General features: G+C 56.3%; 2 protein-coding genes across 4 annotated transcripts in view; one reads left to right on the top strand and one right to left on the bottom strand.

The window, feature by feature from the left end:
* The window catches only part of CIC (capicua transcriptional repressor), a 28,521-nt gene extending 13,353 nt beyond the window's left edge, over positions 1–15,168 (top strand). Inside the window, exons 1-20 of one of the 2 annotated variants that reach the window (XM_006761065.1) lie at positions 3,549–3,615; positions 5,566–5,715; positions 5,799–6,033; positions 6,113–6,242; positions 6,338–6,520; positions 6,600–6,765; positions 7,776–7,978; positions 8,074–8,299; positions 8,681–8,784; positions 8,991–10,212; positions 10,295–10,482; positions 11,224–11,345; positions 11,668–11,834; positions 11,935–12,231; positions 12,325–12,650; positions 12,916–13,202; positions 13,299–13,453; positions 13,528–13,659; positions 13,955–14,086; positions 14,168–15,168. In XM_006761065.1, coding sequence (XP_006761128.1) covers positions 3,549–3,615; positions 5,566–5,715; positions 5,799–6,033; positions 6,113–6,242; positions 6,338–6,520; positions 6,600–6,765; positions 7,776–7,978; positions 8,074–8,299; positions 8,681–8,784; positions 8,991–10,212; positions 10,295–10,482; positions 11,224–11,345; positions 11,668–11,834; positions 11,935–12,231; positions 12,325–12,650; positions 12,916–13,202; positions 13,299–13,453; positions 13,528–13,659; positions 13,955–14,086; positions 14,168–14,535 — 4,860 coding nt within the window. In that variant the 3' untranslated portion in view covers positions 14,536–15,168. Of the gene's footprint in view, positions 1–3,548; positions 3,616–5,565; positions 5,716–5,798; positions 6,034–6,112; positions 6,243–6,337; positions 6,521–6,599; positions 6,766–7,775; positions 7,979–8,073; positions 8,300–8,680; positions 8,785–8,990; positions 10,213–10,294; positions 10,483–11,223; positions 11,346–11,667; positions 11,835–11,934; positions 12,232–12,324; positions 12,651–12,915; positions 13,203–13,298; positions 13,454–13,527; positions 13,660–13,954; positions 14,087–14,167 lie in introns of those variants that run through there. The other variant, XM_015562205.1, reaches the window with a different exon arrangement.
* An 810-nt stretch (positions 15,169–15,978) lies between these two features.
* On the bottom strand, positions 15,979–19,471 carry PAFAH1B3 (platelet activating factor acetylhydrolase 1b catalytic subunit 3). Of its 2 annotated transcripts, none has more exons than XM_006761064.2 (5): positions 19,140–19,471; positions 18,236–18,325; positions 17,269–17,385; positions 17,071–17,193; positions 15,979–16,308 (listed from the first exon to the last, which is right to left on the bottom strand). In XM_006761064.2, exons 1-5 carry the CDS (start codon positions 19,215–19,217, stop codon positions 16,021–16,023), a joined length of 696 nt encoding a protein of 231 aa, XP_006761127.1. In that variant the 5' UTR covers positions 19,218–19,471; the 3' UTR covers positions 15,979–16,020. The 2 variants fall into 2 exon arrangements, with proteins under 2 accessions (XP_006761127.1, XP_015417692.1); XM_015562206.1 differs by lacking the exon at positions 19,140–19,471 and adding an exon at positions 18,503–18,563.
* Positions 19,472–19,966: the final 495 nt, after the last annotated feature.

Here is a 19,966-nt window from a genome sequence, read left to right as displayed (position 1 = left end):
GCCCCCTCCTCCGCCCGGGCCGTGGCCCCTCCCTCAGCCCGCGCCGACCAGCCCTCCCAGCCCCGGCGCCTGTACACTCCCCCCACCCCCTCCCCGAACCCACTCCCCACCCTGTCTTATCCCGCCCATCTCCCAATCCTTGGGGACCCTCCCCCACACCTCTCGCCTGCCTTTCTCTCCCTCCTGGTCCCCCTGCATACCCCAGCCCCACTCGCACTGACTCACCCTGGTGCTATTTTTAGGCCCCCATCCTTCCACAGCCGCACCAGCCCAATCCTGGGCTCGTTCCCCAGGCAACCCTGGCCGTCGCCTCCCGGAGTGGGTGGGTGGGTGTGTACGTGGGAAAGGGGTGAGGGGATCTGGGGACACCGGGTTGGTGAGCTGAGGCGGGGTCCCAGGCAGGGTAGGGAGCAGTGGGTGGCAGGGGTGGGGTGCCTCTCAGGCTCAGTAAATAGGGCCCGTGAGTTCAGAGCGTGTCTGCTGTCCCTCAGTCTGTCAGCATCCCTGGCTTTACGCCCCAGGCCTCTGGGCAGGCCTTGGCTTGTGCCACCCTGGGTGGCAATTGGTGTCTCTGTCTGGGCTTCGTGACCCCAGGCTAGGGTGGGGTTGGGTGGTGCTTTGGGCTGGAGTTAGTTAACGGGTGGTACAGGGGATGGCTGTACTGTAGTTCTGCTCCAATACCTGTCTTGAGTGAAGGATGGCTTTCCACCCCCTTTCCGATGGGGCTGGGGCCCTAGTTTGGAAAATTTCCTCAGCTTTTTCCAACTAGGAGGGCCCTAGTTAGGGTCGAGGATGGCTGGAGAGATGGAGCTGTGTGGGTACAGGACCTGCTCCCTCTTCTCCACTCCTAATCACCCCCACCCAGGGTTCCTCCACTCTGAACAATGGAAGCTAAGTATAGGGCTGGCCCAGTGCCCAGGGCAGGGGGGCCCTTCCTGCCTAGATTCCGGCCCCTCCCTACCAGGCTGGGCCCCTACTTGGCTGTACTGTACCCTGTAAAGGGCCTCTTCCCATCCCTTCTATGTAGGCACTGTGTCTTCTACCAGATGTACAGTCCGCCCAGATGTGTGGGGCCCACTTCCCCTCCTTTTCTCACCCAATAGAAGTGGGGGAGCTGGGGGCAAGGTTCCTCTGAGCTCTGTCCCTGAACTCCACTACAGTGGGGAAGGGGTTAACTTGCCAATAGGTGACTCACCGCTGGGGAGAGGAGGGGGCAGCGGTGAGGAGATAGTGGCCACATTGATTTCAACCTTGGTTTCTGCCTCACATTGCAGTCCCTGGGGTAGTGAGGTAATGGAGGGTCTGAGTCTGGGGCTGCCTATGGAGGAGGGGGCAGTCACTTAATAGTCCCTCTGGTGGCCCCTCCAGGCTCACAGCCAAGTGTCTGGTCCTGCAGTCTCTGGAGGTCACAGGGCTACAGATGTCCCCTTCCCCTCTGGGCTCTGGGTTTGCTCCCCTCTCCAGGCCTTCAGCTCTGTCTATGGATGGGGCAGCTGGGAAAAGGATTTGTCTATCATTGTCTCCACCCCACCTGTGAAGGAGCCCAGTCTTGGTCCATCCGAGCCTGTGCAACCTTTACCAGCTCAGGTGTGGCCCCAGGCCTCTGTCTCTATTGTGTGTGGCCCCAGGGTCTCCCTCAGGTGATCCAAGGCTTCTGATCTCTGTCTGGTGGACCCCAGACCCCTGCCTGTGTCTCTGTGTGTGACCTCTGAACTTTCTGTAGTTAGCCAGTCTCTATATCATAGTCTAATATTCCTGGACTTCTGTTAGGGAGTCTGTGGCCTGTGTCCACCCTGAGGTTAAATTTTCATAGTGGGAAGTACATGTAAGTTGGAGCACTAAGCTGTTACTTCTGGCTGCATGATCTTGCACAATTCATTGTTTCTCTGAGCCTCATATTCTCATTTGAACAATGGACCTAAGAAAGTGTACCTCCTTAGTGGCTGTGAGGATTCAGTGAACAGATAATACATACAAGCTCCCAGCACATAGCAGCTTTAGTGTTAATTTCCTTTCCTTCCTCCTGTCCCTTTCTTGGAAGGAGTAGCTCACAGCCTAGGGTGGCCGGGCCATCGCACAGTGGTGATCTGTGAGGTTGAGGGTCCTGGGCTTCAGGCAGGGTAGCTGAATTACTATGAATGGCCATGGCACTCTGTATACCTGCTATGCCAGGGTACTGAGGTGTAGTTAGAGCTTACCAGGGTAAGTTTCTATAGTGTGTGTGATCACCATGATGTCTGTGAGAATTAGCCTGTGTTGGGGATGGAAGTACCTAGAAGGCAGTGTGAGTGTGTGTAGAAGAGCATGTGTGATTGCGTGGGAGGGATGTGGGTTGTGTGTGATGGAAAAGCAGTGGCTGTGATGAGGTGTGCATGATCATTCTGCCTATCTGATATGTTGTGTTTGTATAATGATTAATGTGGGCCAGTGAATGTGTGATGAAGATATGCATTGATGAGACATGTATGATAGGATATGTATGAAATGGGTCACATGAAGAGGATGATGGGTGGGAAGTGATGGACCTTGAGCGTGGGAAGTACTACACATATGTGAGCAGGTGTTCGAGGTTTGTGACTTCGTGTGTGACTGAGTGTAAGAAGGAAGGTACATGTGATCGTGGGGTGTATATGAAATAATGGGTGTGGTAGGAAAGTGCGTGTGCTGGTCTGAGAGTTGGTGAGAGTTCGGGGGTGACTCCCCCAACCTTACAAGCAATTCGTCTGCCCTGCGGAGCCGTGCGCACCCAGGTGGGCCAAGCGCGCGTGAGCGTGTTCCTCGCAAGGACTGGACAGACACGCACACACACACAACCACACACAACCCAGGGGCCTCCGCAGCGCGGCGCCCCGACCCGCCCCCCTGGCTCGGTGCCTTTACTGCAGTGCGCCCGTCCTGCCTCTTTTCCTCCCGCGGTCCCGCCCCCAGACGGCTTGGGGCCAAACGGAGCCCGCCCAGCCCTGTCCTCATTTGCATATGACTGACGTTCCCCCGGGGCAGCCAATGGGGGTAGTTATTTTTAGTTACATTAGAGGCTCTCTTTCAATGTTCTTCAGGATCATAATATCCCTGAACACATTCTGATTAGTTCAAAGAGTCTCAGGAGAGTCAAGTTAATGACACCTCTTTGAGTTCTACCAGGTTGGAATCACTGAGTCACTAGGACCACATGCTTGTGTCTCCCTGGTTATCACTAAGCCAAAGACAGAGTAACCTACCTATGAAGTTAACCCTGTGCCCCCTAAATCAAATTCAGCTCAAATCTAGCCCCTAAAACATTCTAGGTATGCTCTAGGACTATCAGTTCCAGATGGAAAGTGCCTCTCTCTTAGGCTCCCATTGTACTAATATTTTCCACTTAAAATATTTACGGAATGCTTGTGAAATTTAAAGCAGTGTATAAATGATAAATATAAAAATAAAGAAGAATAAAGTATTTTTGTTAACTCAAGGAGATTAACTTGGGATGTATATGTACAGAGTATGGATGTTGGGTCAATCTAAAAGCAACTAAATATTATGTAAAATGGAATAGAAGAAGTGCTCTCATGTACTCAGCCCACAGGCCCCTGGTGCCCGCGTCCGGCGCGGCTTCCCGTGGCCTCGGAATGTTCGGTCAGTAGTTCCTGGGCTCTGGGACTGTAGGGGTCAAGATATTGGGGTGCTAACTGCGGAGTACCTGTGATGGGGATGTAGCAGGAGAATGGTAGAGATAGAGTAAGGGGGTGAAGGGAAAGTTACCGGCTGTAGTGGTTAGTGACAGCAGGTCAAGTGGTTAGTGACGGCAGGTGGGAGTGTAGCGCAGTGATGGGCGTGGGGAGTGGCGGAGCAGCCTGGTGTGTAGGTGATGGAGTGGAAGAGGTCCGTTGTCATTGGAGGTGAGCGGTGCAGTGTAACTGGCTCGGGAGCATGGATTAGATTCGGAGCAGCCTGAGACCTACTGGCCCGAGGTGTGGACTAGACTGAGGGAAGGAAGGGGCTTTGGTTGAGCAGTGGGGCTAGGACAGGATTTGGGGAGTGAGTGAGGCACTGTTTGCTTAGAACAGCGTTGGGCCGAGTGTGTTGAGCTTTGCGGAGAGGGAGAGACCCACAGATCCTGGAGGGTAGTGCACTTGGGAGGCGTTCAGGAGGGGCAGGACCAAAGGACTGTTCCCTCATTGTCTACTGGGTCCCTTCTCCACCCAGCAGAAGAAGAGGCACTGGTGAGAACGATCTTTGTGAAGAGAGGGACAGGTTCAGGTCCCTGGGGTTAAGTGGTTGGAGGGCCAAGAAGGCTTTTGTGTCCCCAGGGCTCCAGGGTTAGGGGGTAGGGTCGTCATATTGTGTCTTGAGTCGCTTCCAGTGCTGGCCTCCTTGTTCCTCTCCATTTGCCTCGATGTCTGTTTTTTTCTTTTGTCAGCCCTTTACAGAATCAGGTCTCGAGGCCAGTGCTCACAAAGGGCTCCCCTAGTCCAGGCGTTTGAAGGCGTGAGGGTGGTAACTCCAGGACAGAGTGGTCTGGGTCAGGGGAAGGCCTGGAATGATGGAGACCAGGGCTAGGGCGTTCCCCTCCTCCCTTTATAGTCTTCCCCTACCAGGGGCCTCTGCTGCTGGTTCCACTTCCCCCAGGGAGCCAGCAGTGAGAGGGAAGCCCACTCCTGGTCTCCGCCTGCTCCAGGAGACCAGCCAGTCACCCAGCTCCTGGAGTGAAGGGGTCCTCTGGGACCAGCTCCTGATGAGGGAAGTGCCTTCCTGTGTATATCCTTTAGGAAACACCTGGCACTCTTGCCTTCCCTGGGCAGAGACTTGTAACAGTTCTTTTATTTGTCCCATTGTCTGTGCCTTCTCTTCCAAGGAGTTTACTATACCCTCCCCTCTTTCTGAGCTTGGGGCTGGGCCATGCCCTAAAGATGAACTTGGAGTTTTAGAGGGACAGGCTAGGAGGCTTCTTCACAGGCAGTAGATTCTCTGTGGTGGTAAGGGGAGCGATGCTATAGCACCTGTGCTCAGCCCAGGAAGGGCAGGCCTAGCTCCCTGGTGCCTATGGTAGTAAGAGGGAGGCATAGAGACGGAGTCAAGACTCTGTGGGTGATGGAGGGGAAAGGAGAGGAAAGACAGGGCCATCTGCCTTAGGAAAGAGAAAAGGAGTGTGAGGCCAAGGTAAGGGGCTATGTTAGCTGGCAACATGGGTGCTGGCAACATGGCTTGGCTGGGGAAGGGTCTCCAGGCCTTCTGGGTCTTGGGGCCTTGGGAGTGTAGGATGGCAGTCAAACATGGCCTGGTTTGTGACAGGAGCCAGTCATTCCTCTGGCCTGGTCCCTGGTGGCAGGGCTAGTGGAGGTTGGGGGAGGGAGTGGGGCAGTATATTCTCTTTCCATCCCTGCTTCTGTTTTCATTTTTATAAACCTAGAAACCTTTCAAGCAGGAGTTTTCTTTGAGTGATGTTGCATGCATGTCGAGAGGTTCAGGGCTAGGAGAAGGGGTCTAAAAAGAGAGGTGGAGCTACTTTGTTCAGGGTGAAAAAAACCTTGGGTTGAGGGTCAAGGCCAAGATCTACTGCACAGCTCAGCTGGCTCCTTCCCACAGTGTGGACGAACGTCGAACCTCGCTCTGTCGCCGTGTTCCCCTGGCACTCCTTAGTCCCCTTCCTGGCCCCCAGCCAGCCAGACCCCTCCGTGCAGCCAAGTGAGGCCCAGCAACCTGCCAGCCATCCAGTGGCTTCCAACCAGAGCAAAGGTGAGGGATGGGGGGCTGTGGAAAGGCATGGGGATAGTGTTGAGGTGGTTCAGGAGCCTTCTGATTTGCCTCTCTGTCCCCAGAGCCTGCTGAGTCGGCGGCTGTTGCTCACGAGCAGCCACCAAGCGGGACAGGGAATGCTGACCCTGGGCGGCCCCCAGGAGCCACATGCCCTGAGAGCCCAGGGCCTGGACCCCCCCACACTTTGGGGGGAGTGGAACCTGGAAAGGGCCCCCCTCCCACCACTGAGGAGGAGACCCCTGGCCCTCCAGGAGAACCCCGTCTTGACAGTGAGACGGAGAGTGACCATGATGATGCGTGAGTGCCCCGAGACTTGGGACTGGGGGTGGGATGGCCAGGTACATGGACCTCACTGTACTTGCTGCTCTCACTACAGCTTCCTCTCCATCATGTCTCCTGAGATCCAGTTGCCTCTGCCACCTGGAAAACGCCGGACCCAGTCCCTTAGTGCCCTGCCCAAGGAACGAGACTCATCTTCGGAGAAGGATGGACGTAGCCCCAATAAGGTACCTCATCCCCACCTGTCTCCATCTCGGCCTGTGGCCACCCAAGCCTGTCTCCTTGGTCCTAATTATTCCACTTGGACCTGTGTCTGCTGTAGCGGGAGAAGGACCATATCCGGCGGCCTATGAATGCCTTCATGATCTTCAGCAAGCGGCACCGGGCCCTGGTCCACCAGCGTCACCCGAACCAGGACAACAGGACCGTCAGCAAGATCCTGGGCGAGTGGTGGTATGCCCTGGGGCCCAAGGAGAAACAGAAGTACCACGACCTGGCCTTCCAGGTAACACCTCCTCCTCTCAGCTCCTCCCCAGCTTCCTCTGGTGGGTGGATGAGTGAAGGGTCCTGCCATCTCCTGCCAGGTGAAAGAGGCCCACTTTAAGGCCCACCCAGACTGGAAGTGGTGCAATAAGGACCGAAAGAAGTCTAGTTCAGAGGCCAAGCCCACAAGCCTGGGGCTGGCAGGAGGGCACAAGGAGACGCGGGAGCGAAGCATGTCAGAGACGGGCACCGCTGCTGCCCCTGGAGGTTAGTCAGCTCCTTGGGTCTCCTGCCCTACTACCTCCATCCCTGAGAGCCTCTGGTACCCCCTTGCTTGCTCACCCCCTGCCACAGAAGCTCCTCCCTGTCACTTTTTAAAATATGTTTTTTACCGATTTTAGAGAAAGGAAGGGGGAGGGAGAGAGAGAGAGAGAGAAAAACATTATTGGCTGCCTCCTGCATGCCCCCTGTTGAGGATTGAGCCTGCATCCTGGGGCATGTGTCCTAACCAGGAATTGAACTGCGACTTTTCAGTGCATGGGATGATGCTCAACCAGCTGGGCCACAACGACCAGGGCTGCCCTGTTACTTTTATTTGAGGACCTTTACTTATAAAGGAACCAGCACTTGTCTCATGTGAAGGATCCAGAAGGTCCAGACAGATAAAACTTCCAAATAGCAATCTCATCAGCTGCCACTTACTGAGCATTTACTACATACGAGGCACCAAGGGGGGTGTAATCACTAGGGTTTAGAACCATACCCCATTTTCCAGGTGAGGCAAAACCACTTGCTTGAAGTCACAGAAAACAGTAACTGGCAGAGCCAGAAATTAAAGCCCAGCTTGGCTGACTCCCAGAACCACAGTTGGAAGCCCCTCATTGATGCTTCAACTGACTGCAGTTGTCAGGGTGCCTGGCACTGTGCTGAGGTGCTTTTCTGGAGCAACCCTGTGGGTCTGAGCTCACAACTCAGGGCAGGGATGCAGTGTGGTTATTAGCTAGCCAGCACCACACGAACTTGTCTGCGGGCTTTCTTACTCTCAGCAGGGCTGCCTCCTGGGGAGCAATGGGCTTGCTCCTTGCAGCCCCAGAGGGCAGGAACCATTGGGAAGGAGATGCTGGGCCGGTGGGTGGCATCTCTTTTCTGCTTGGTGGCCCAGGAATTGCAGCCTGCTTTTGCCCAGTACCTAGAAATATGGTGGGTGGCTCAGCCAGTCCAGGTGCTGGTAAGAGGCTTCCTGACTCTGCAGCACTTCCCCCCCTTCCACTCTACAGTGTCCTCTGAGCTTCTCTCTGTCGCAGCCCAGACACTTTTGAGCTCGGACCCCAAGGCTTCGGGGAGCGGCTCCTGTGGGGCAGAACGTCTGCACACAGTTGGGGGACCTGGTTCGGCCCGGCCCCGAGCCTTCTCCCACAGTGGGGTCCACAGCCTGGATGGCGGAGAAGTAGACAGCCAGGCACTACAGGAATTGACTCAGGTCTGGGGTACAGGCCTCGGGACTTGGGGAGATGGGCAGGGAGGGCTGCCCAAGGTGACAGCCTCGGCTGATCTCTCCCTGCAACTGCCCTGCAGATGGTGTCTGGCCCTTCATCCTACGCTGGCCCGAAGCCTTCCACACAATATGGGCCTCCAGGCCCCTTTGCGGCCCCTGGCGAGGGAGGTGCCCTAGCGGCCAGTGGGCGGCCTCCACTGCTGCCTACCCGAGCCTCCCGTTCCCAGCGTGCGGCCAGTGAGGACATGACCAGTGATGAGGAACGCATGGTTATCTGTGAGGAGGAAGGGGATGATGATGTCATTGGTGAGCAGTGGCAGGGACCCAGAATCCTGTCCAGGGGTTAGTAGGCTAAGGTTTGGATGGGGGCAGAGATTGGATCCAGACCCTCAAGCCCGTTTTTTTCCCCTTCCCTTTCACATACGTTCGGTTCAGGCCCTACTGAGTAAGCCTACCCCTGTCCTTAGAAAGCCCCTGGCCAGATAGGCAACCAGGAGGACCCAGGCATGGCCAGGCAATTGGGCACAGTGTTAGATGCATGCTTGTGCAGCCCAGACACACCCTGGGCTGAAGAGCAGCATTCCTGGACAATACGCACTGCTGGTTTGGGGCAGAGCTGAGGCCAGAGCCCAGGTTCCAGGCTGTCCTTCTGGTCCTTTTGCCAACATTGTTCCTCTGCTCCCTCAGCTGACGATGGCTTCAGCACCACTGACATTGACCTCAAGTGCAAGGAGCGGGTAACTGACAGTGAGAGTGGAGATAGCTCTGGGGAAGACCCAGAGGGCAGCAAGGTGAGTGCTTGGGTCTTGGTGCTGTCTGGTCTCACTGAACTCCAGGAGTGGGGTATCTTCTTGTGTGTTGACAGAGAGCCTGGAGAGGGAAGTTATTTGCCCCATGGGGAATTGTGTCATAGCCTGGATGAATCAAGGCCTTCAGGTGGCCTGGGTGTGGGTGTTCAGGCTCCCTGATACGATTGTGTCTCTTCTCCTTCCACCAGAGCTATGGCCGGAAGGTGTTCTCACCTGTGATTCGTTCCTCCTTTACCCACTGCCGTCCATCGCTGGACCCTGAGCCCCCAGGGCCCCCAGATCCACCTGCAGCCTTCAGCAAAGGCTACGGGCCCACCTCATCCTCCTCATCCCCACCTGCATCCTCCTCAGCCTCAGCAGCCACCTTCTCATTGGGCTCAGGGACTTTCAAGGCCCAAGAGTCTGGTCAGGGCAGCACAGCAGGCCCACTACGGCCCCCACCCCCTGGGGGCCCAGCAACACCTTCCAAGGCCACCCGCTTTCTCCCAACGGATCCTACCACCTTCCGGCGCAAGAGGCCTGAAAGTGTAGGGGGCCTGGAACCACCTAGCCCCTCAGTTATTGCAGCACCTCCTGTGGGGGGAGGAGGTGTCTTGCAGACACTAGTCCTGCCTCCAAACAAGGAGGAACGGGAAGGCAGTGGAGCTCGCATGTCCTCAGCCCCAACCCCATCACTGGCCTATGGGACCCCAACGGCCCCCCTGTCCCGTCCAGCTGCCACCATGGTCACCAACGTAGTGCGGCCTGTCAGCAGCACTCCTGTGCCCATCGCCTCCAAGCCCTTCTCCACCTCTGGCCGGGTGGAAGCATCTCCAAGTGACGCAGCTGGTGCCAGGACTGAAACGATCACTGGGTCCCGGGCACCTGGGGGCTCTCCACTGGGTGTCAGTTTAGTGTATTCGGACAAGAAGTCAGCAACAGCCTCCTCACCAGCCCCACATCTGGTGGCTGGGCCCCTACTAGGTGCTGTGGGGAAGGCGCCTGCCACTGTCACCAACTTGCTGGTGGGCACCCCAGGCTATGGGGCCCCTGCACCCCCTGCTGTCCAGTTTATTGCCCAGGGGACCCCTGGTAGTGGGGCCACTACGGGCTCAGGAGCAGGTGCTGGTACTGGCCCCAATGGGCCAGTGCCCCTGGGTATTCTGCAGCCAGGTGCCCTGGGCAAGGCTGGGGGAATCACCCAGGTGCAGTACATCCTGCCCACACTGCCCCAGCAGCTTCAAGTGGCACCTGCCCCAGCACCAGCCTCTGGGACCAAGGCAGTGGCTCCTGGCGGTCCTGCATCAACCACCAGCATTCGTTTCACCCTTCCACCGGGCACTTCTACCAACGGCAAAGTCCTGGCTGCCACTGCACCCACTCCTGGCATACCTATCCTGCAGTCTGTATCCTCTGTCCCGCCCCCCAAAGGTGAGGCCTGGGCTGGGCAGCACAAATAAAGGGGCCATAGCCCTGTTCGGCTTCCTTTAATGTCCTTTCTTGCCTCTTGCAGCCCAGTCAGTTTCTCCTGTGCAGGCCCCAGCCCCCAGTGGCTCAGCCCAGCTGTTACCTGGGAAGGTACTAGTGCCCCTGGCCACCCCTAGCATGTCAGTGCGCGGTGGAGGAGCCGGCCAGCCGCTGCCCCTGGTTAGCCCACCCTTCTCAGTACCTGTGCAGAATGGTGCCCAGCCACCTAGCAAGGTAAGGACATCCTGTCTGTGGCCTCACCTGTTCCTCATTCCTCTCCTGCTGGGTTTGGTCTCCATAGCCGAGAGCAGGGGTCCTCAAACTTTTTTTTTTTTTTCCCATTTTTTTTTTATTATTAGTTAAGGTATTACAAATGTGTCCTTATTCCCCCCCCACTGGTCCTCAAACTTTGTAAGCAGCGGACCAGTTCACTGTCCCTCAGACTGTTGGAGGGCCGGACTGTAGTTTTAAAAAAAAAACTATGAACAAATTCCTATGCACACTGCACATATCTTATTTTGAAGTAAAAAAAACAAAACGGGAACAAATACAATATTTGTATTTGCATGTGGCCCGCGGGCTGTAGTTTGAGGACCCCTGGCCTAGAGTTTCTGCCTTTCCTTCACTCACTTTTCTTCCTTTTGTCTGTCTCTGGGGGAATCTTGATTCTCAGTGTCTCTGGGCATCTTGATTCTGGCCTCAGTGTCTGCAACTTGTTCCTTTTCTGTGTCCCCCACCTCTTTTGAAAACTTTTTTAGAACATTTTTAAAATTTTTGTTTTTAAAAATTTCTGTTGGTTTTTATTTATTTTTTATCTCTTCCCCCACCTCTTGCTGTTTCCTTTCCCTTTGTTCCAATCCCAAATTTTATGTTCCTTGTTTTGGCTGAGACCCACCACTCTCCTAGGTCTTGGTCTTCCTCTTCCCCATGCTGGGTCCTCCACTCACTGTAGCCTATGGGTGCTCTTGCCCACAGATCATTCAGTTGACTCCAGTGCCTGTGAGCACACCCAGCGGCCTGGTGCCGCCCCTCAGCCCAGCCACGATCCCTGGTCCCACTTCCCAGCCTCAGAAGGTCCTGCTACCTTCCTCCACCAGGTAATGGCAGTTGAGCCCTCACCTGGAGGCAAGCCCAGGGAAGGGGGTGGGTGGGGCCAGATCGCTTCACTCTTCCCCTATTTTTTTTAAATATGTTTTTACTCTTTTAGAGAAAAAAGGGAGAGGGATAGAGAGATAGAAACATGGATTGGCTGCCTCCTGCGCAACTCCCTACTGGGGATTGAGCCTGCAACTCAGGCATGTGCTCTGACTGGGAATCGAATCAGTGACCTCCTGGTTCATGAGTCGGTGCTCATCCACTGAACCACACCAGGCAGGCCTTCCCCCATTTTTACTCTGTCCCTTCTTCTTCTTGCGGCAGAATCACCTATGTGCAGTCAGCAGGCGGGCACACGCTGCCTCTGGTCACCAGCTCAGCATCCAGCCAGGCTGGAACAGTCACCTCATATGGACCCACGAGCTCCGTAGCTCTAGGCTTCACCTCGCTGGGGCCCAGTGGCCCTGCCTTCGTACAGCCCCTGCTTTCAGGTGAGGGATGACCTGGCCGGCAGTGCTTGGAATCCATGGTGGGTCTGAGGCAGTTCAGGACTAACTCGGGCCCCTGCCTCTCCTGTTTCCCTCTCTGTAGGCCAGGCTCCGCTGCTGGCTCCTGGCCAGGTGGGCGTGTCACCTGTGCCCAGCCCCCAGCTGCCTCCCACCTGTGCAGCCCCTGGAGCTCCCCTCATCACGGCATTTTACCCTGGCAGCCCCGTACCCACCTCGTCAGCGCCTCTGGCCCAGCCATCCCAGGCCCCTGCAGGCCTGGTCTACACTGTGGCCACCAGCACCACCCCCCCTACTGCTACAATCCTGCCCAAGGGCCCATCGGCCCCTCCCACTGCCACTGCCACCCCAGCCCCTACCAGCCCTTTTCCGAGTGCCACAGGTGGGTGTTGGGCCAACCCAGGGTGGGGTGAGTTGGATCCAGGGAATGGGCTCCAGTTAGGCCTAGCTCAGCAAATGCTCTTCTCCCCATCAGCAGGCTCCATGACTTACAGCTTAGTGGCCCCCAAGGCCCAGAGGCCCACCCCCAAGGCCCCCCAGAAAGTGAAGGCAGCCATCGCCAGCATTCCTGTGGGCTCCTTTGAGGCGGGTGCCCCTGGGCGGCCTGGCCCTGCACCCCGGCAGCCCTTGGAGCCTGGCTCAGCTCGTGAGCCTGCTGCCCCTGAGTCGGAGCTTGAGGGGCAGCCTACAACGCCGGTCCCTCCACCTACCCCAGAGACGTGGGCTCCCACTCCCCGGAGTAGCCCCCCACCACCCCTGCCTGCTGAGGAGCGGACCAGCACCAAGGGCCCTGAGACTATGGTGAGTGTCCAGCAGTCCTGGGGGCTCCTGCTGCTGGGTTCTGTCCCTTGGCCCACTATCTGCTCCGTAGCTCTAGGCTTCACCTCGGGACCCACCCCTCTTCCCTGCATATGTCTGAGACGTGCCCTTGTCCCTCGTGCTTGACTGTCCCTGGGCTTTCTCCAAGATTGTCTCAGGCAATCAGCACCTGTCTCTTTGTGTTTCTGGGTTTTACCCCAGCAAGTCAGAACTCGTGTCCTTCATCTCTCTGCCATCCCCACCCCAGGCCAGCAAATTCTCCAGCTCATCTTCAGATTGGCGCGTCCCTGGGCTGGGCCTGGATAGTCGCGGGGAGCCTCCCACCCCTTCTAGCCCGGCCCCAGCTCCAGCCCCAGCCCCTGCTGGCAGCAGTAGCAGCAGCAGCAGCAGCAGCAGCAGCAGCAGCAGCAGCAGCGAGGGCAGTGGTGGCAAAGCAGCTGGGGACAACCCCGAGCGTAAGGAGGCAGCTGGTACCAGCAAGAAGGTGAAAGTGCGGCCCCCGCCTCTGAAGAAGACCTTTGACTCTGTGGACAAGTGAGCATGGGCTGGGGGCTCTGGTGGAGCTGTGGGTTGGTGGGAGAGTGAGCAGCTACAGGCCGAGCAGGGGAGGTGACCCTGCCCACTCTCCAGCAGGGTCCTGTCAGAAGTAGACTTCGAAGAACGCTTTGCTGAGCTGCCCGAGTTTCGGCCTGAAGAGGTATTGCCCTCTCCCACCCTGCAGTCTCTGGCCACCTCACCCCGGGCCATCCTGGGCTCCTATCGTAAGAAAAGGAAGAACTCCACTGGTAGGCAAGGGGGCCTTCGGGGTTGGTGGGGATGGACTGGGGCCGCCTCCCCTGAGCCTGCTTCTTTTGACCAGACCTGGACTCCGCTCCCGAGGACCCCACCTCACCCAAGCGCAAGATGAGAAGACGCTCCAGCTGTAGCTCAGAGCCTAATACCCCCAAGAGTGCTAAGTGCGAGGGAGACATCTTCACCTTTGACCGCACAGGTGCTGAGGCCGTGGCCAGTGAAGCAGTGAGGGACCCAGGGCCTGCAAAAGGGGTGGGGTCTCATGAACTGGGTTAGAAATGGGAGAGGTGGAGTGGGTGTCACTGAGGTTAAGGGTGGGTTCCAGAGTCCAGCAGGCCCCTAAACTGCCATGTGACCTTGGGCATGTCCCCTCTCTGTACTCTGCTGTGAAACAGAGGTCAGTGAAGGCCAGCTGGACACTTAGACAGCAGTGTAAAGGTGGCATGGCCAGGCTTCTGCACTGGCCTTGATCATTCTCCCTGCCTTTGTCCCAGGCACAGAAGCTGAGGATGTGCTTGGGGAGCTGGAATATGAGAAAGTGCCATACTCGTCACTGCGGCGCACCCTGGACCAGCGCCGGGCCCTGGTCATGCAGCTCTTCCAGGACCATGGCTTCTTCCCATCAGGTGAGCATGTCTTGGAGTCTTGAGGAGCATTTGGAGGGGATCTGTCTGCTCATCTCATCCTCTCAATCCTTCCGTCCCTAGCCCAGGCCACAGCAGCCTTCCAGGCCCGCTACGCAGACATCTTCCCCTCCAAGGTCTGTCTGCAGTTGAAGATCCGTGAGGTGCGTCAGAAAATCATGCAGGCAGCCACTCCCACGGAGCAGCCTCCCGGAGCTGAGTCCCCCCTCCCTGGACCGCCCCCGACTGGCACCGCTGCTGCCTCTGTTCCCACTCCCAGCCCTGCTGGAGGCCCTGATCCCACCTCACCCTGCTCGGACTCTGGCACAGCCCAGGCTGCCCCACCACTGCCTCCACCCCCAGAGCCGGGGCCTGGACAGCCTGCTTGGGAGGGGGCCCCCCAACCCTCCCCCCCACCTCTTGGTCCCTCCACAGCTGCCACAGGCAGGTGAGGGGGCCCCTGAGAAGATCCCAGGACCCATAGTACCCCCCCTCAGGACATGGACAATATGTAGGTGGCAGGAACGGGGAGGGGGAGGGAGCCAAGATGGTTACTTCCTCCCCAATAAAGCCATTTCGTCCTTTCAGTTTTGGGCGGAATGAGGCCTGCCCCTCTGTGTATCCCCATGCCCCACAGCTCCCTCCCAGTGATGGGGGTAGCTGAGGGGAAGCAGGGGCACAGTCTCCCTCCACCGAGCCCCTGTACATAATAACCTGGAGTGTGTGACCTTCAGATCTTTTCACTTGTACTTTATGCAAAATGGCTCGTGAGGGCTGCAATCAGAGAGAAGTGAGGGCCTTGGGCCACAGGGAGGCGCCTGTGGAGTAAGGGGTTCATGCACCCCTTTTTTCCCCAGAGGGGCTGGACTCAGGTTAGTTTGGGGGTAGGGGCTCCTGCACTTTGCCACAGGCATGGGGAGGGTTCTCTCCCCACCTCTCTGCCCTCCCAACTTGGGTTGTACTTTCTAAGAAGGTGATTCCCCCTACTCTTGTCCCCAACCCCAGAACAAAACATGTTGATCATGTGCAATATTTCTTACTGTGCCGAAAAGCCACAATGACCGCAATTAAAGCTGTTTAACACACCTGTGTGACTGCCCATTTGAAAGGGCGGGATGTTGGTTGTACCAGTCTTGTCGCCAGTTGGCCATGGACCTATACTTCCCCCCAGTGAGATGAGGACAGCAGTGCCAGGATATTCCCTCTCAACATCGGAAGGACCCCATGACCTAAGGTCTCTGACCACTGAAGGCTGGGTGGCTCCCTTCTAAGTCTGGGGCTCAGGGGCTTCTGACATCTCTGTCTCTCTCAGGCATCCAGTATGAATGGGCTTGTGGAAGGCCTAGATGTGCAAGGGCAGTTGACCCTCTAAGCTCCAGCTGGACCTGAGGTCTGAGCTCAGAGGTGACACTGTCCCAAATACTGTGCTGTCCTCAGTAACCTCTGTTGCCCCCACGTGGTCTAAGCCAGCACTGCAGCCAGGAGTCTCCTGGATTTGTGGATAGTACCCAGCTGAGAGATGCCTATACCCTGTGTGGAGGGATGTCTGCTGGGAGTGGGAGGGTCATGAAGCTTCCAGAGCACCAGCCAGGAGAATGGCATGTGCAAAGATTGGAGGACTGTATCAGGCCACTATGTTCCCAGAATTCTTTGACTCTGATCCTTTAGGGTAGTGTTAGCAAACTGGTTTCACCTAGTGTTACTGATTGGTAAGTGCCCGCCTGGAGCACTATTGTATAATATAAATCTGCCATACTCTCCAAGAACCAGAATGCCTTGATAGATGGACGAGGCCTTCTTTGGGCAGAAACAACACCCTGCAGAGCTGCAGGGTCACAGAGATCTGGGCTGAGGCTGAGGTATTCAGATGGGCTTGGCCATAAAACAAAAAATGGGAGACTGAAGAATAAGAATTTAATGTTGCAGGAAAGCAGATGTTAGAGTGTGGGCTCTGGCAGAGGGACACCCTGACCCTGGTCTTGGGCCAGCAGGCGGAGAAGCAGGGAATGGAGGGCCCGGCAGACAGGTGTATAGCCTAGGCGGCTCAGGTGCAGGTAATCATACATGTCATGGTGGCTGATGGTACCATCAGAGTGCACGAAGCCAGGGTCAGCATCCAGGAAATGGGCCCGTGGGTAGCCAGCCAATGCTGCCCGTACCAGCTCATTCACCCGCCGGTTTTTCTCACGAAGTGGGTTAGGGTGCTGGCCCCTCGGAAGCAGGCCCTGAGGAGGGCACCAAGAATTGTGAGAAGATATCCTATCAAAATCTGGGTCCTACTAGCATCTCTGTGCCAAACTGTTCTCCGACCCCCACTATGAAGTCCCCAGCTGCAGAATACACGAAAGATGGGAAACGGGAACGGGAAAGGTACTTCCTGATGCCTGGTCTGAGACCCCATTCAGCAACAACAGCCTTATAAAAATGTTGACAAAATGGCAAGGGGTTAAACCCCTCTTTCAGAGGAGGAAATGCCCCACCTTGGGAATGCCTGACAACATCTGGCTATTTAAATACTTTGAGTTTTGGCCCTGGCCGGTTTGGCTCAGTGGATAGAGCGTCAGCCTGCGGACTCAGGGGTCCCAGGTTCGATTCCGGTCAGGGGCATGTACTTTGGTTGCGGGCACATCCCCAGTGAGGAGTGTGCAGGAGGCAGCTGATCGATGTTTCTCATCGATGTTTCCAACTCTCTATCCCTCTCCCTTCCTCTCTGTAAAAAATCAATAAAAAATATAAATAAGTAAATAAATAAATACTTTGAGTTTTAACATCCCAAAAATCTCTAGTGCTCCCCTGGGCAAAGGGCCTAATTGGTCATTGAACATGTCCTTATTCACAGCTGCTCTGATGGATGTAGCAAGTGTCAATGTGAACTTTTGCCTGAAAGCCATTGCTCTGTGCCAAGCTACCCAGAACCATGCCCACTGTGGCTACACCTGAGGGGGTCCCAGAACACTGCCACCCATTCTCCCCGCCTTCCCACTCACCAGCACCACGACTCGGGCCTGGGGCTGCCGCTGATTCACCAGTTGCACGATGGCCTTTATGCCGCCAGCCACCTGCTCTGCTGTGTGCCCATGGTTGTTCGTACCCACCCAGACCACCACAATCTGGAAAGAGAGGCATGAAGCAGTGGTGAGGGGCAGGCTAAGAGGGCTTTAGCCGCCTACCCAAGCCCTACTTACCTTGGGCCGGATGTGTTCAAGCTCCCCATTCTCCAGCCGCCATAGCACGTGCTGTGTACCATCACCGCCAATGCCAAAGTTAAGTGCATGCAGAGGAGAAAAAAGCTCCCGCCAGATCTGTGGGCAAGAAGTGGGGTGGGCACAGGGACATTGTCAGCATGCACTGCTCTGGGTCCAAATGTTAACCAGATGTCATTATGGAAGAGCCTCTCCATGGAAGCAATCTCATCCTGAGCAAACCCCAGTATAGTCCAACCTCACGTTATGCAAACCTGTATGTGTTTGGAACCCATAGAAGCAAGACTCACTTTATGGAAACCATTCTGCTTGAGATATGCATTGAAACAATAAACCTCTCTTTGAGGAAAACCATTAACCTTGCTTACTGGAAAGATATTATACCCCAGCCCCCTTTATGGAGAGCTATTACAGTTGACCTTCACATTGTGGAAAGAACTGTAGCTTCGTGGAAATCCATTAAGCAAACAATAGAGCCTCAGGTTAGTCCAGTGGTTCTCAACCTTCCTAATGCCGAGACCCTTTAATACAGTTCCTCATGTTGTGGTGACACCTAATTTCATTGTTACAAATTGAACATAATGAAAGCATAGTGATTAATCACAAAACAATATGTAATTATATATATGTTTTCCGATGGTCGTAGGCGACCCCTGTGAAAGGGTCGTTCGACCCCCAAAGGGGTCGCGAGCCACAGGTTGAGAACCGCTGCTTTAGTCAATCTTGCAGGGAAGCCTCATTTTAAGTCTGATTATATACAATAACAGCCTGATAAAGCCAGGGCACACACTTCCTTCTCAATATCATGTACCTTAAACTGAAATTCTGGGTGCTGGGAGCTACCTGAGGTTATTTCGGGTACCCCATACACCGCCTGGCCTGAGGTCTGGTCCAGGTGGGTCAGTGAGGGCAGGCCTGGGTGGGGCAGGAGGAGGGAGATCGGCCTCACCTCGCACTGATGCATTAGCTGGACCAAGGAGTCCCCGATGAAGACGACTTCGGGTTCTTTATCTTTGCTGTCAGCCACGAACCGATGGTGCTTCGGGGACAAACACGGGGGAGTTATGGCACGCTCGCTCCCGGGGCCGTCAGACAGCACCACCCCACCCCACTGCCCTCAGTTTCCCAATCCCGTAGTGAAAGCCGCGCGAGCCAGCTAAACTCCCGAGCCCCGGCCCCACCCCGACTCCTGGTGATCGCGGGCGGGGTCGCTCACCAGGGACATCCAGCGTCCATCGCCCTGAATGTCCTGCACCGGCGTGGGCTTGCTGGCTGGGTTCCGACTGATCGGGACTGAGCAAGATGGGCTGGACACGCCCTGGAGCCCTCCCAGCTCCTTCTCCAGCTGGCCAACCTCCCCGCGTCAGGAGGAGGGTGAAGTGCGGAAGGCCGAGAGTGGGCGGGGAAAACCTAGCGCCTTGCCTCGCGGGGAGAAACCATTTGCTGCAGGACGAGAAATGTGCGGAACCATTTGCAACAGCATGGATGGAACTGGAGAGCATGATGCTAAGCAAAATAGGCCAGTCAGAGAAAGATAAATATCACATGATTTCACTCATTTGTGGAATATAATGAACGACATAAACTGATGAACAAAAATGGATCCAGAGACAAGGTAACACTGAACAAACTGTTTCGGGTTCTTTATCTTTGCTGTCAGCCACGAACCGATGGTGCTTCGGGGACAAACACGGGGGAGTTATGGCACGCTCGCTCCCGGGGCCGTCAGACAGCACCACCCCACCCCACTGCCCTCAGTTTCCCAATCCCGTAGTGAAAGCCGCGCGAGCCAGCTAAACTCCCGAGCCCCGGCCCCACCCCGACTCCTGGTGATCGCGGGCGGGGTCGCTCACCAGGGACATCCAGCGTCCATCGCCCTGAATGTCCTGCACCGGCGTGGGCTTGCTGGCTGGGTTCTGCTCGCCACTCATCTTGGCGTCACGGCTTCTGCAGGACGAGCGAACGAGGTCGGCCCGGAGTGTTCCCGGAGGAGGTGGTCCGCCACTCCCACTCCTACCCCCAGGCAACAATGGACGGTCCGGACGCCGCACTCCACCGGTGGACGGAGGCGGATCCCGGGCGCCGCCTCTTCTCCAGGGGCGGAAACCTCCATTAGGAGGGGAGGCGGATCGGGAAGCCCTGCTTCCCCCACGGCGGCCGCGCAGTGAGCTCGTTCTCCCTCTCTCTCCCCTCCCCCTCCCTCCTTCCCTTTTCCTCCCCCTCCCTGTCCCCTTCCCCATCTTACTCCCTCAGTGTGTCCCATTCACGCGGTGGTGGTGGTGGGGGAGGGGAGTGAGTGGACGAGTCCATTCGTGAAGGGGTGGCTCATACACACCTGGCTAGGAGGAGACGCTCCCATTTTCTACTGATGTGGGGGCAGGACAGGAAAATGGCAAAAATCACAGGCTCAGCCCACCCCTGGCCCGTGTGGCTCAGTTGGTTGAGCGTGTTCCATGTAGCAAAAGGTCCCCGGTTTGAATCCCAGTCTGGGCACATGCTGGGGTTGCGGGCTCCATCCCCAGTAGGGGGCGTGCAGGAGGCAGCCGATTGATGTTTCTCACATCAGTGTTTCTCTCCCTCTCTCTCTCCCCCTCCCTTCCTCTCTCTCTAAAATTAATTTTTTTTCCATATCCTTGGGTGAGGATTAACAAAAAATAAATAAAATAGAGAATGCTTTTCC

Source organism: Myotis davidii, unplaced genomic scaffold, assembly GCF_000327345.1.
Source record: "Myotis davidii unplaced genomic scaffold, ASM32734v1 scaffold1577, whole genome shotgun sequence".
Lineage (NCBI taxonomy): Eukaryota > Metazoa > Chordata > Mammalia > Chiroptera > Vespertilionidae > Myotis > Myotis davidii.
Note: the sequence above shows the minus strand (reverse complement) of the source record. Positions and strands in the feature narration are given on the sequence as shown.